We start from the raw sequence: 14,315 nt of genomic DNA on the forward strand, positions 1-14,315 counted from the left end.
AAGTCCGTGTGACGTCGTTCTGGTTCCAGCTGTCGCCTTGTGAGGTGACTCTGGTGCGAGGTTTTGAGCGCTGATACAACGCAGGCTGCTAGCAGGTAACGCTTGGCTTAAATAAGGATTATTACTACCCTATCAAACGAAAGAAACTTTCCGAACTTAGGTAATTATAATCTTATTAAGAGATGTTTCCCTGAGCTCTGTGCCTCATGCATGCATTGGTAATCTCAGGCAATGTAAAACTCCTATCTACTCGTATAGAAACTAGGTCCCTTTGACGTCACGTGGAGTGGAATCGCATGGGCGCCAATCTGGCTTTTTTCAAATAAGGTTAAAATTGACCATTGCCATTCGTCTAAACTGGGATTTCTAAAACCAAGTAATTTGTGTATTATGAATACACTAATGGTGGGAAAAGAATCGCAATCAATGCATTTCGTTTTCCTTGATGAAGGAAACTACACTATTATAATATCCGTATGGTAGGCCGACACCTCTCTCAATAATTACAAAATGAACACCACAAACATTTTCCATCCCCCGAATGAAAACTCAACGCACGACGCAGAAAGTGTAGTCTGCTACGGTAGGATAGGGCGTAGAGAAGATGGCTGAAGAGGCGAGGAAAGAAGGTTGAGGAAGTAGGAGGAGGAAAAGCGGAGGCACAATGAGGAAGGAGGCTGCAGAATGCATCCCTATGGGCAGCGTAATCTCCGTTGCAATCGTAGAGCATTGAACACTTTATGAGTGCTGTCGACAATGGAATACACTCAAGCGGGGCCGTGTTCGCCCGCCGAGGGGGCAGAGGCGTCGATTCGAAAACGGCGCCCCCGGGAGTGAGGGGCGCCTTGCCCCCTCTCCCACCAACTCCTCCATCCCCCACCAGCCCAACGATAAAACGTCATAACGCGTCCATATATGTGCGCGGAACACTTCCAGCATCCTCCGCTGAACACATGACGGCGCGCTACTCGCGAGAGATGTAGCAGAAAACGATGTGATCGGGGAAGAACGGACTTATCGGCTAATTCTGGGCGATATCTCACGTTGCATACCAAAATATGATAATTTTAACGGAATGAGCGAATGAAGCGAAGATATTCACAATTGCTATGATAGTTATAATGATATAAATAGTGAAAATAATACGATAATAATATCACGAATCACTACGTCGATCGCGAAAATAGACGCGAATAAAATGTAATGGCCTTATACGTTTCGCAAATAATTAAATGAAGTTTTTGACGTCATAAACTGATGAAGAACTGGTCATCGTTTCTCTGCTTCACCCTAATCACTTATATTTTAGTCGAGTGGTTTGTTGAAGTTTTCATTCTTGTGAGAGATTCCTTCCTACAATGAATAATTCTCCTTAGTCGAGTGAATGAGCCGAAAATATAAATACGTCACCAACTCATGAAAAGCGGGAGATTACCTCGGCGTTTTTTTTCAACATTACGAGGGAGCGGCTGAATGGGAAAGACTTTTTACTAACCGAAACATTTTAATGAATTATGATTTCGGATCTGAGTGAACGTCCCTATAGGACAACGGTACATCACAATCTAAAATTTCCAAATCTCAGCATTGCCTACGTGGTATTCTTAAATGCTGGAATCCAGAACGGACCACCATGGTAGGCTTGCTCAATTGAATGATACATCGAAATCATATGCGAAGGCTCCCTTTCACTGAAAAGGAAAGTGAAATTCACACACATTTGGACATCCTGACATGAACTCAAGCCGGCCTTGGTGGCAGCGGGGTAAAGTAAAACCTTCTGAACCGAAGATCGTGGGTTCGAATCGCGCCTGGACAGGTTGCCACTACCCAAGGGATAGATGCTTGACATCGTCTCACATTGTTAACCGTTAGATTCACCCTCTGTTATGGCCTTTAAGTGCGCCATTTTCATGGCGATGAAGATTAAAATATTAAAAAATTGAAATAACCAATAAAATGTTAGGAAGATTTGGAAAACGAGTTATGTTTCGTATAATCAGAGTGTTGGTAAATTTAAATTGGCAACTGATTAACTATTCGCTACTACTTATCTGGATTCATATTTATTCGTTTTACTTCGTTGTAAAAAAAGCATTTTCTAAGACGCATGCAATGGTGGATTGGCACAGTAATCCTTGGTATAAGCGATTCCATAATAATATCTTCCCTCATACAATTCGTACATGATCGTTGATAGAGACATGGTACGACTGTTATACGTTGAAAATTACTAATGCCCCACTGAGGGAAGTCACAAAGTAATTGCTTTCCACATTTCCGTATTTTTATAAATGCGACGACACTTCGTCCACCTCCATTCTTTTCGATACTAATTATTGGTGAATTTCCTTACTTTTTCTGGAGAACTTCAAAAATCATATAATACGTGTTATACATTAATCTTAAGATTTTTTCCAATTTCAATTCAAACCACTTCGCCTTGAGCATATAATTGAAAATTTCACTGGATGTACACATGGATAGCCTGAGAATAGCAATTTATTCCAATTTGCCTAACAGGAATAACGCGAAAAAAAACAAATGCTCAAAATTTTGAGCAAATTCAAAGAATTATTACAACCCAAGCAAACCAAATCTCATATTTAAGTCAAAATCACATTAATTTTTACATCACCAAAATATCTTTTATATAATCATATCTTATGTTATATAAAATTGATAGCATTAAAAATAATTTAGGACTTTAAAAAACACATGATGAAAAAGTCATGCCAAAAAATAATCCTGTGTTGCAAAATAATATATCTTCGCTACGGATGGAAAGGTGATATCAATAAAATATCATCTCGTTAATTAATAGTACCTAGGAAAGATTTGGTAGGGTAATATTTCTTTATAGCTTGCTTAAGCAGTTTTCAGAAATAGATAACTTATTGATATCTTCTTTCCACCATTTAAGTGGTGTACCTATTTTGCCTATTTAATGGATGTCTATTTACATCAAATTAATATCACTGCTTAACTGGTGAGCGGTATAAATATTACTTAGGCGATGAAAATTTTATCTTTATCTAATTTTATATTTTTTATATTTTATATTTCTTTAATTAAAAAAATTAATTATAATAACAATCATATTATTTCATTATTATAATCATTTTGACAAAAATAGATGGTGATACAAGTATCACTATTTTGGGATAAATAAATGGGCTTGGGGATAAATATTATGGTAACAATACGTATCATGCAGTAGGTGCACAGGTAAACTGCAAAGTGCTCACCTCGAACATTGCCTCTCCCGCATCGCCCGTAAGCTGCCATTCCAGTGTAAGAGCTGGAATACGGTCATGAGTTCTTGGAACTCAAGCATCGTGCGACCTTTGTTGCTCTCCAACATGAAGCGGAAAGCCCCAATGCCCGTGTTTGGGTTGTCTGCCTCCTCCGGGTCACCCTGTGGAGATGTCAGGGGAAAAAAAAGGAGCATTGATAAAAAATTCCATTCCTTCCGAGTCTAGGATCACACACATCATAGAATGACACAGAAAGTACGCAAGTGATAGAGAAATCTTAGCGATTCCAACGAGCATTTTTCTTGAAGTTTAACGCATTAACTCTTTATGCCTTAAGACAGAGAGGGAAGATAGGAGAAGATGATTCTTTTCAGAGGTAAGAAATCAACAAAAATACATTATCCGTCTAATCACCATAAAATCGAGATAACACTACGGCTTGCCATTTGGTTCAATACGAACATTATAACAAAGGCATTTAAAATCAGGCTAAAATTTAATGTTTGAGTAATAAATTACCGTTAATAACATAATAGTAGTTTTCATATCACATAACTACACTATGTGCACAGTGAGAAGAGTATCATTTATCGAATTTCAGGTTAAATAAAATGAGGAACAATTGCGTGGAATTAGGGTAACTAATCCCGTAGATATTTTTAATGCATAAAAGCTAACTTATAGGATAACATTTGCGCAATTTAGAAGGCTTAATGCACTGTATTAATAACAATTAATTCTATATTTGCATCGATTTTTAGCGAGTCTATAAACCGAGACTATAATGGTCGAAATTGTGTGAAACTTCAGCATGGAGTTCCAAATAAACTCATCACTCTACACAATATAAAAACCAAAAACTACACAACTTGCTGATTAATAGCTACATTAGAGAAATTATTTATTTTTAAAATAAAATCCCTCTTTTCAAAATAAATTTCAGGATTGGAAATTTTAACATGGTTTTCCATCTTCCAGCTTCTTCTATCCCGACCTATTCATATCCTAATGCTCATCAAGTAAAGCCGCAGAAATATGTCCTTTGAATATAGTAGTAATATAAAAATGAAAGTCACAGCGAGTAAGATCTAAACCTTGTTCTAATGAGTGTCATAGTGACAGCTTTGTGAATAAAAAAAGTCGTCACACGAAAATGGTTGAACGTTACTTGAGGAAGCTGTCATCAGAAAGAAGCACGCGTATTGATGTGCCAGAATCTTCTGATTAACATCCAGTTAGACTACATAAGACGTAAAACATAATAAGAATTCAGGTAGTTATATTGGACCGAGAAATATCAAATTGAAGGTGACTAGATGATTTCAAGAGAAACTATAATAATTTCGTCAAATAATTACCTACATCATCATCTCAAAGGTACAACAGTTTCCCTTCCTTCGCGACGAGTCGGTAGAACGTCAGTCTACCAACTGATAAAAGCCGATTAAGTGCACTAGAACTAAAGCGTTAGAGGATTTGGAAGAATTTTATTTTACACTATTAGTAATTAAATTGATTTTAAAGGGGAAACTAATGGGTGACGTGTGGATGCTTTCAAGTGCATTGAAAAGTCCAGAATCCAAATTTTTCATCACCGCAGACTTTGGTTCCCTGAAGTCAAAGGCCACCATGTAAAGCAAGGAGGAAGAATGGCAACCAGAGACACTATCATTCTAAACACGGAAAGAGCTGACAGACGTCATAAAAAACACGTTTTATTTCCGACGAAAACAGGTGTCGCGGAGGACAAAAAAAAATACAACGCATGACAAGCGCACCAGCATCATCGCCAAGCCGCAAATTTTTCCCCGAGAGCTCGCTGAAATTCGCCAAAGAGTGGAAAAATAAGCAGCAAAAAAAGCATCCGCTACGGTGATAACGTGTGCTCGGGGGAGATTAACCATCCGTGGGAGAAAAAAAATGGAAGAGAAATTTCCAGCTCACCGAGACGGAAACGAAACATGTTACTCAACGAGTGCCGACGGAATCGCTGAAGATTCCTCTCATTTTGTCACCGTCAACCGCCAAGCGTCACACTTTCACGCTCATTTCCAAGGTGTAATAAATACTCTCATCGACATTCTTTCAGAGACCGACTTATTTCTGTATTATCCAGTCAACGAACGTTTTTAAGGGGAAAAATCGTGCAGGGTTGATGTAAACCAAGTGATGCGTATCACAGAATATTTATACATGTATGTTATATTTAATGTCATACTTGTTTGTTTAATGCTTGTGCATACTATGTACCTCATTAACTATGTTGTATTTTCCATGCAACACATGACATTAGTTTTCAATCAGTAGGTTTTTGCAGGTTTTTCACGCCCCGTTCCTGTGCGGACGTTTTCCTGTAGCGGGTTTTTTTCGCTGAAGGATAATACTCCCTTATCCTCATGTTTTTCCCAGGGGCAGATATATTTTTTCTTACCGAAAATGTCCACATATACTTTTTTATCTTGTTTGACATTTCACTTACAGTGTTTATTGTAGGTATATTTTTTAAATTGTAAACGTTTATTTACAGTTTTAAATATTTGCATTGACGCTATCGAAAGGTTAGGTGAGATGGAGGTGGATGAGAGGACTTATTAGTCTCAACCTCGCCCGAATAAAGATATATATTATTATTATTATAAACCTAAATTAATAGTTTACGGAGTAACCGGAAAAGGTATTCGCAGCATGAAATTTCAACAGGAGAAAAATTAAAAACGGTTAAGACGAGGAGCTTCGCGGTAGTCGACGCGATCGTGAAAATGGAAAGCTTCATCCGGTTGAAGACTATTCAAGGAAGAATGAATTCATTCAGGTAACGAGTTGGGAATACAATAATTTCCAACGCAGCAAGTAGTTAAAATCTTAACTCGTAATTTGAGCGAAAGTGTGGTTGAAGGGCTTGATAATTAGAACTAAGAAAGCTAAAGAAAAATTCTTCTCCTACTTTCTCTACCCTTACCCCATGACCTTACTCTGGGGTCTTTGCCAAAGGGCTTACATAGAGGCCATATCGTAGAAGATTGATTGCTGTTGCCACTTGTGGGCGCATATTAATAGGCTCTCCAAAATAACCGCAACTCAGCGATATACACATCCCATCCATTTATTCTCAGTATTTACTATGGAAAATTTATAGTCCTGAGAATCTTCATTGATACGTTATGATTTGATAGATCGCATCATCACGAATACAAATATCGGTTAACAGCCCTGATTATAGAATATATCTCCGTGAAATCCGAATCGCTATACCCATCAGCGTCGCTAGTTGCGGCTTTTGCAAATTCGTTTAAATGCGCGGTGTAAAGACCCGGGAAGAATGGGATCGTTGAAAATGGCCCGAAATAGGAGTTCATTAAAGGATTCAGTAGAATTTATGGAAAGATACAATACGGGAAATATGCATCCTTGTCACTTCAGTATTTTTCTAAACGGAAAATTCCAAAGTTTCTGCCCAACTTTCGTTGATTCGTTGAAGTCATCAGAAATCTGGTTCAGGGATGACCACTCATCGAGAGAATTAAATTTGAAAAAATGACTAAGACAGAGAAACCAAAAACGAATAACGCGAGGATCACGAATATTACAAAAGAGGATCCTCAGGTCGGGACCTAAATTGTTGCCACCCACCACGCATTTAAATGGGTTTACAAAAGTCGCCACTCGCGTCGCTGACGAACGAAATGATCCGAGTTTCACGGGGAAATAAGGCATAATTAAGGGTAGTTACGGAAAGTTATACACAAGATGATGAGATTTAACAGTATTCCTCGCAATGATAAACATTATACTGCATAATATTGGAAAAATAAGTGGATCGCACGGCACCCATCACCGCACCGCGAATATTTTTGAAAACCGCGACCAAAGTGGCAACAGAAATCAGCCTTGTATGGGATGGAATTGGGCCTCCTCTATGCATTGGTATATTCTCCTCATGGCGAGGATAATGTGAGGAAAGGAAGAGTAGCTGAGAAACGGTAACCCGTTCTGTTGTACCTCGTTTCGTCATCAACTTAAGTGTGAAAGGGTTAAGGCCGTCCAATTATCGCCGCATCATCATCATCACTGATCCTGAGATTGGTTTGACGCAGCTCTCCACTCAACTCTCTTATCAGCTAATCTTTTCACACCGACGTATTTCTTCGCTTTCACATCTTTCTTTACCTGTTCCTTTACCATATATTTTGATCGAAGTCTTCCTTTTCCGTTTATGCCATCCACTTTTCCCTCGACGATTGTCTTCATCAGGCCATCATGTCTCAAGATGTAAGACATGATAAATCGATAAGTAGGCGACGAATCGATAACTAAAACATTGCTCTCTTTGCATGTAAAACTCCATACAAACGACGATATCAAAACATTGGCAAACAGACCCATTCATCCAGTTAGCACGTCGGTAAGGCATAAGAATTTTCTGACCAAAATAGTGTTAGTGTGTCGCCACATCTCGAAATACAAGGTTTTATCCCATGAAGACTATGAGCTACCTCGGAAATTCCTTTACAAATAGCCCGTGTAAAGACCGTGGGGGATATGTATCCTCACCCCAGCCATTCCCACCCCCAGTGCGAGGAGAGGGGTGCCCTTCGGCCGCTGGAGACACCTTCCCCACTGCGACCATCATCGCCGCTCAAGATAAGTCCCGATCCGCCGCTGGGATGCGTCATTTTTGCCGCTGTAATTCCGAAGGTGGCCGCATAAAAGGCAAAACTCGTGAAATAGAAAGAATATTTGAATGTGCGTGAGACGGAGAATCCGTGTTTCCTTGAGGAGACAATCGCCTCTTTTAACATCTCTTCCCCCTACTCTTCCAGGTGGGTTATTTTCTCAGTCTATTTTCATGCAAATTTCGTGATTGACTTCAATTCCAGTATCCATTTGTTAAAACTTAAAAAAAGGTTCCGGTAACGAGACCAAATACAATTTGCACCGTGACTCTTAAAATATTATAAAATCAAATCATGGATAGAATTGCGAAGTTTACATGAGAAATGCGAATGTTTATTTTCTTTCGATTTTGCAGCCCAGTCAGGCATGTGACATAACAATGTCGGCAACAATGAAGAGCCTGAACTGGCTGTAAACCTGACAGTTATTTATCAGCATCATATCAGCTTATAAAGTTTTCTTGGGCTTCAGACCTGGATCCCTTTCAGCCTGGTGCGTAGACCGAGAAAACTTCACAAATGCTATCAATCAGGAAAGAATACAATCATATCATCTCAATTTTTATATCCAAAAGATGATTAATATATTTTGTTTGCAGATAATCTAGCAATAATCAACATTTTTTCCTATTCCAAGACAAGAACTGACAATAAATCCTGAGATAAATACACATTTTCAAATGCAATTTCCAGAAAATATTGTAGATAAGCTTCTTTCAGTAACCGTCGGTCGATATGTTCTATAAGGTGGTTTACACTTATTCGGTGATTCAACACCAAGGTTGGTTTGGATTGGTGAGGGCAGAGCTCACCCGGAATTAAGCCACAGGCGTATGAATTTCAGGGTAGGGGGGCGTGTTCCTTTCCTTGGGCCACCTCGCACTTCGAGGATTTTGTTTGGGGTGTCCGAAGGCTTCATCCAGGATTTGAACGCGGATACCCTCGATCAACAATAAAGCGAACCAAGCGCTCTGTCCAATAGGCTTCCACGCAATTTATTTGAGTAATTAGATGGAGCGGAAAGATAAGTTTTGATGACAATTAAATCTTCCCCAGTCAACCTTACGCCCGTAAGCGTAAAATGAGAACAAGCGAAAATTTACGTCAACGTTTCGTGAGTTGTTGACGTCATAAGAGATTCGGGTCAATTTCAAGCCCAGAGAGAACATTTCATTAAGAGCATAAGTTGCTAACCGGAGCGTAAACAACAACGTAGGACACGCGGCACATGCGCAACGCCGAGGGGTGGCGGAGAAGCGGTGACGCACTCGCCAAGAGTTCATGACGTCATCTACTTATCTCCGAAAGGATAATGGCCGTCGATATATCTACGCGAAAAGCTCGAGAAGTAGACGATAAATCTAAATGGAGACTATACGCGTTCCTTTATTTTACTTATATCATAATGGGTATTAAATATAATGGAGACTAAAATAATCTGTCACGCACTCATTCAGTGATTCAACCCGAAGATTGGTTGGATAGGTTAGGATAGAGCTCGCCATGAACTAAACCATATGCGTAACAATTTCACACATTCATGGTAGAGTTGCTGTTTTCCTTCTTCGATCAGCTGTTAATCTCTCTACCCACCAGGCCAGCACAGTCCCACCAAAACATTAATAATAATAATAGTAGTAATAATACAGTTATATCTCCTTAAAAATTTAACTATTTTAAAATATTATAAATGAAAAACTAATTTTGGAACTTCAGGCGACCTCAGGAGGCATTTCCTGTTGGTGGGAAAACCTTCAGGATACCTACAATCGTATTACTCTGTACATTATTGAATCACAAAAATTGTCTTCCAGATGAACTTTTGATTAATAAGCAATATTCAGTAAACATACAGCGAAGAAACATCAACAGAATATGAATCAAATGAAGAAAACTAAAAAAGGATTATGGCATGAAAATATTTCCATTAAGATATCCCCAATGACACTTATGTTGCTAAATAGGAAGAGTTTCACATGCATTACGAAGGTATACTGAAAAGTTAGGACAAAAGTATTTGTTTTGAGTCGCGCATTCACTGTGGAACCTCCTTAAAGAGGAGGAGAGGAGAGAGGTTGGGGGGGAGAGAAATTGCAGGAGATGAGGGAGTACGTGTGTGGAGTGGAGGGGGGGGGAATCGGAGGAGGAGGGGGAGTGAGGAAATCTGTGCAGAGGCAGCTTCCGAACCGGTTCCCACGTACGTACCTCCCACCCCCTCCATCCCTCCAACCCACCCCCCTCGCTCCTCCGCCACCCCTCCCCTATCTCCATGGGATATTGCCCCCTTCTTTTCCTTGTGCACACGCTGCTATGCGCGAGGAAATGCGTGCGAGAGAGGCCAAGGGCCGATTTATGGAAAAAAAGAAATTAGCGCCAAATACACTTCACCTGAGTCCATTGGGAGCATTAGAACACATGCGCGACCAGAATTAGCATCGCCAAACTCTATCGGCTAGGAAATTACAAACCGTTGGCATATTTTCACCTACATCTACGTACTACCCAGCAAGCTGCCTCAATAGGTATGTGGCGGGGGGTGTAAGTACACCAGCCTTTAAAATATAAAAAGAAAATTCGTTATTTCAGCCCAGATTTTATTAAATTCCTATATTTCATGAGGAAAAACGAATACCTATACCTTTCCGTTGGGGAGAAAATGTCTCTTGATTTATCATATCTGATGGAATTATAGCGAGATTCTAAGACGATGTTCACCGTATCGCTCGGAAAGATATTTGTTCGTGATTGCTCAAGCAACCTAAGCCAGAAGCGTAGCCTCTGGATCTCTAGCGACTCTCAGTCTAATTCTTGTTAGTCAGTGTCGTAATTTTAGCTGTCTACGTGAGCGTATTGGTGAAACAGTCTACAGTTTCATGGAGTAATGCACGCTCGGTGGGAGTTCATACCCTTTGCATGAGTGTACGTATTATTTTTATTATTGCACATTTTTATTGCCATGTAGTGTGATGTAGGGAAATCTGTCGCACGGTTAGGCTACCTCACCTTAGAGGTAGCCGGAGGAGTATATGCGGAAGCAGAAGTAAAAATAATTCACACTTCACCTGGAAATACTTCACAGCAGTATGTCAGGACATACTCCACCACTTGCACTTTTTCTTCTCGAAAATAAATCAAATGCCTTAAAATAGGGGATCCATAAGTATAGCAACTTTCATGTCAGCAACTGAAACTTTGATCGTTCTGTTCGTAATCCGTATTATTTCGAGTACATGTAGAATGATATTAGTTCCATTTTCATCTCACAATAAGGAGTTCACCTTCAACCTTAGTGCATGTGGAGTTATATTGAGACATTGATCTATCGTTTTCTTTAAGTTGGCAACCCTACCCACTGCGGTGTCTTAGGAGGAAATTCCATCCTGAAAGATATATTATTCTCTTATTCTGAAGGAGATATTTTCTAATGCGATACCTCATACATCTCTATATTATGTATCACATATGTCTCTTTATTCTAACACAGTCTCCTTCGGAGAGGAGCAGTAAGGGTAAAACCTTGGATTGGAATGTTGCATGCCACAGCCGTGACCACATGGAATTTGCTTATCATTGTTAATTAAAACAATTAAATTTACGATTCCATTTCATTTTATAAAGAGACTACGGTTTCGACGTTGTAAGTCACCATAAAATGCATATCAGTCTGGTAAAAACGGGTAACTACATATTCTACATACCTGAGAGTGGACCAAAACTTCAAAACTGAGTCAGTATCAATAAATTATGAAGAGTTAGAAAGTAATTCCTTTCAATAACAGTAGATTGGGGTACTAATTTTTGTCTGATATGGGCACACTAAAAAAAATCGCTGAGAAATTGAAAATATTGTGGAAAACATTTAAAATTTGATACGTAGACTAACGTTAACACGTGATTCTACTTATATAGGTATATTTATTCATTCCCGCACACTTCCGCACCAGCAAAAGGCCTGTTCTCATGCTTCCCCTTCCGCGCTAGCCTAACACTCTTCCATCCACACCGAACTTCCGGATCCCACAATTCGATTTTCATCACCCACCTTACACACTGCCCTCTTCACTCAGTTCTTCATCATGTATGCTGCCTTGCATTAGCAGGTGACGCTAGATCTCATCCAGGAGTAATCCAAAGGCGTGAGAAATTGCCGATTCCACATTTGAGAGATTTTGACCCAGCACGGTATAAAATCTCACCAAATATACTTTTCAACTTATCATATCATAATAATAGCAGTTATTTTACAGAAGAAATGGAATTGACACGTGTATCAAAATAAAATAATTACATTGAAAAATTAAACGTTTGCTATCTTCAAGGAATTTATTTCGTTTTATTGAACTCTAATTAGATGAATGAAATGAAAGCGCGGTCGATTCTCCGGATACGCTGTGAGTCTACTATCAAATAACACGATTAAAAACGCGATTCTCGATACGTTAAATAACATGCTGCCGTTTCATTTTAATTGTGAATAAATCATAGTTATCCTACTAAATTTCCGACTCAAAAATTGTCATCAGGATTCTACTGCTCTGAGACCACGCTTGCCCGCCACTATGCAACAATTGAAAAGATAAAACCGAAAAAAGCTACTATGTAAAACTCATGGTACAATGAGAAAGAAAATGGATAATTACGGGAACTATTACATTGACTGGAACATCCAGTACTTACTGGTGATAGACAACTACACCCTCTAATGTAGGCTCGAAGGGTATATGCAGAAGTAGAACTAGGAATATCTACATTTCACTAGGATTTCACTAATAATACACTTCCATTTTACAGAAGCATGCCAGGGTTACTCTGTCATTTGTGCTTTTTATCTCGAAAATAAATCAAATGATGTCAGATCACACAAATGGTGCCTTTAATAAGTCTCATAAAAAATAAATAAATATACATGCTTATATGAAGTAAAATATGAAAATAAGCGACAAAAAGCGTTTTAATTAAGTAAGTTCATCATCCTTAACGTCTTGATAAACTCAGATGACCATACGTACCCAATTTTTACCCTCAGTTATAAACTTTGGGAGATTTAAGATATCATTAGTTAACCTAGGGGATTGAGTTGGTGTGGTAAGTAGTGCATTGGCTTCCCACCTAGAGGAGCCTGGTTCAAATTACAAAGGTGTTGGAGATTTTCCAGAGATTTCTGTTTGAGTGTTGTGCGGAGGACATATAAAGTTCAAAACTCCATCCTTCGGATAGGACATTAAGCCAAGGTATCCGTGGCAACATTTATAAGGAGCAGGTTTATTCTGACACCGGTTTTCTCTCCACCCTTCCCTTCATACTCTTAACTCGTGGCGCAAATGACCTAAGTTATCTCTTACCTACTCCAAATACGTAACCATACTGAACTAACTCCAGTCCTTAATTTCATTACCAAGCCTCCACCATTATCTATTTTCACTCCAAACAGTATCATCTCGGAAGTACCAACTTCTGCCCGGAAGTGCCAAGCCCATTTGGCTACCTTTGACCCCGGCCACGCGCTGAGAAAGAATTGACGCCGGACGGGGATGGAGGCCCTTCTCGGATCCAATCTGCATTATGGCGCACATTACGGTTATTACGCGAGGCATCAATCGCTTGGAAATTTTCCACAGCAGCTGGCCACGGATCCCGTTCCTCTTTTGTCCAGATCGCACTTAATTCCCCACGGACGAGCGCCCCTCCGGGAAGGGAAAATAAATACCCTCCGTTCAATTGCCCCCACATATACCGTGGGTCGTCACTCCGGGGCAGTTCCCCAGCTTTCTTGCGAGCATTGAAGTCTCCACTGCAGTGGAATAGTTAAGGGGAAACGGTGAAACCAAGGAAACTACAAAGAGGAGGTGTCAGTACAACCTGAAGAAGTTTGGTTACTAATGTCATTTATTGCAATAGAATTTGGAAAATGTCTGCAGCGCGAAGATGGGTACAGGGCTTCTTAATATTTGCAATACATTATTTGAACTAACGAAGAATAGCATAGAAAATCGTAAACATTTCGTGGATTATATCATCACGAATACAAATTTTGGAAAACGGCGAAAATGAAAACTTATTTATCCGTAAGAGTCACATCGATGCAAGGTGAGTGGTGGCTATTATAAAACCATTTGAATGCGCGGTGGGTGAAAAAACCAAGAGGCTGACTGGAGAATTCTCTATTGTAGTATTCGCATCCCCCACATATTCAGTAAGCAGTTATTCCGGTGCAGTTTGCGAGCTCTTTCGCGAACATTCAAGTCTCCTTCGGAGAGGAGCAGTAAGGGTAAAACCTTGGACTGGAATGTTGCATGTCACAGCCGTGACAACGTGGAATTTGCTTATCATTGTTAATTGAAACAATTAAATTTACGATTCCATTTCATTTTATAAAAAGACTACG

General features: G+C 39.5%; 1 protein-coding gene across 1 annotated transcript in view; it reads right to left on the reverse strand.

The window, feature by feature from the left end:
• The window catches only part of LOC124158118 (protein limb expression 1 homolog), a 407,177-nt gene that overhangs the window by 18,119 nt on the left and 374,743 nt on the right, over positions 1 to 14,315 (reverse strand). Inside the window, exon 4 of the mRNA XM_046533300.1 lies at positions 3,249 to 3,418. Coding sequence (XP_046389256.1) covers positions 3,249 to 3,418 — 170 coding nt within the window. The remainder of the gene's footprint in view (positions 1 to 3,248; positions 3,419 to 14,315) is intronic.

The sequence above is a fragment of the Ischnura elegans genome, chromosome 4 (assembly GCF_921293095.1).
Source record: "Ischnura elegans chromosome 4, ioIscEleg1.1, whole genome shotgun sequence".
Taxonomy (NCBI): domain Eukaryota; kingdom Metazoa; phylum Arthropoda; class Insecta; order Odonata; family Coenagrionidae; genus Ischnura; species Ischnura elegans.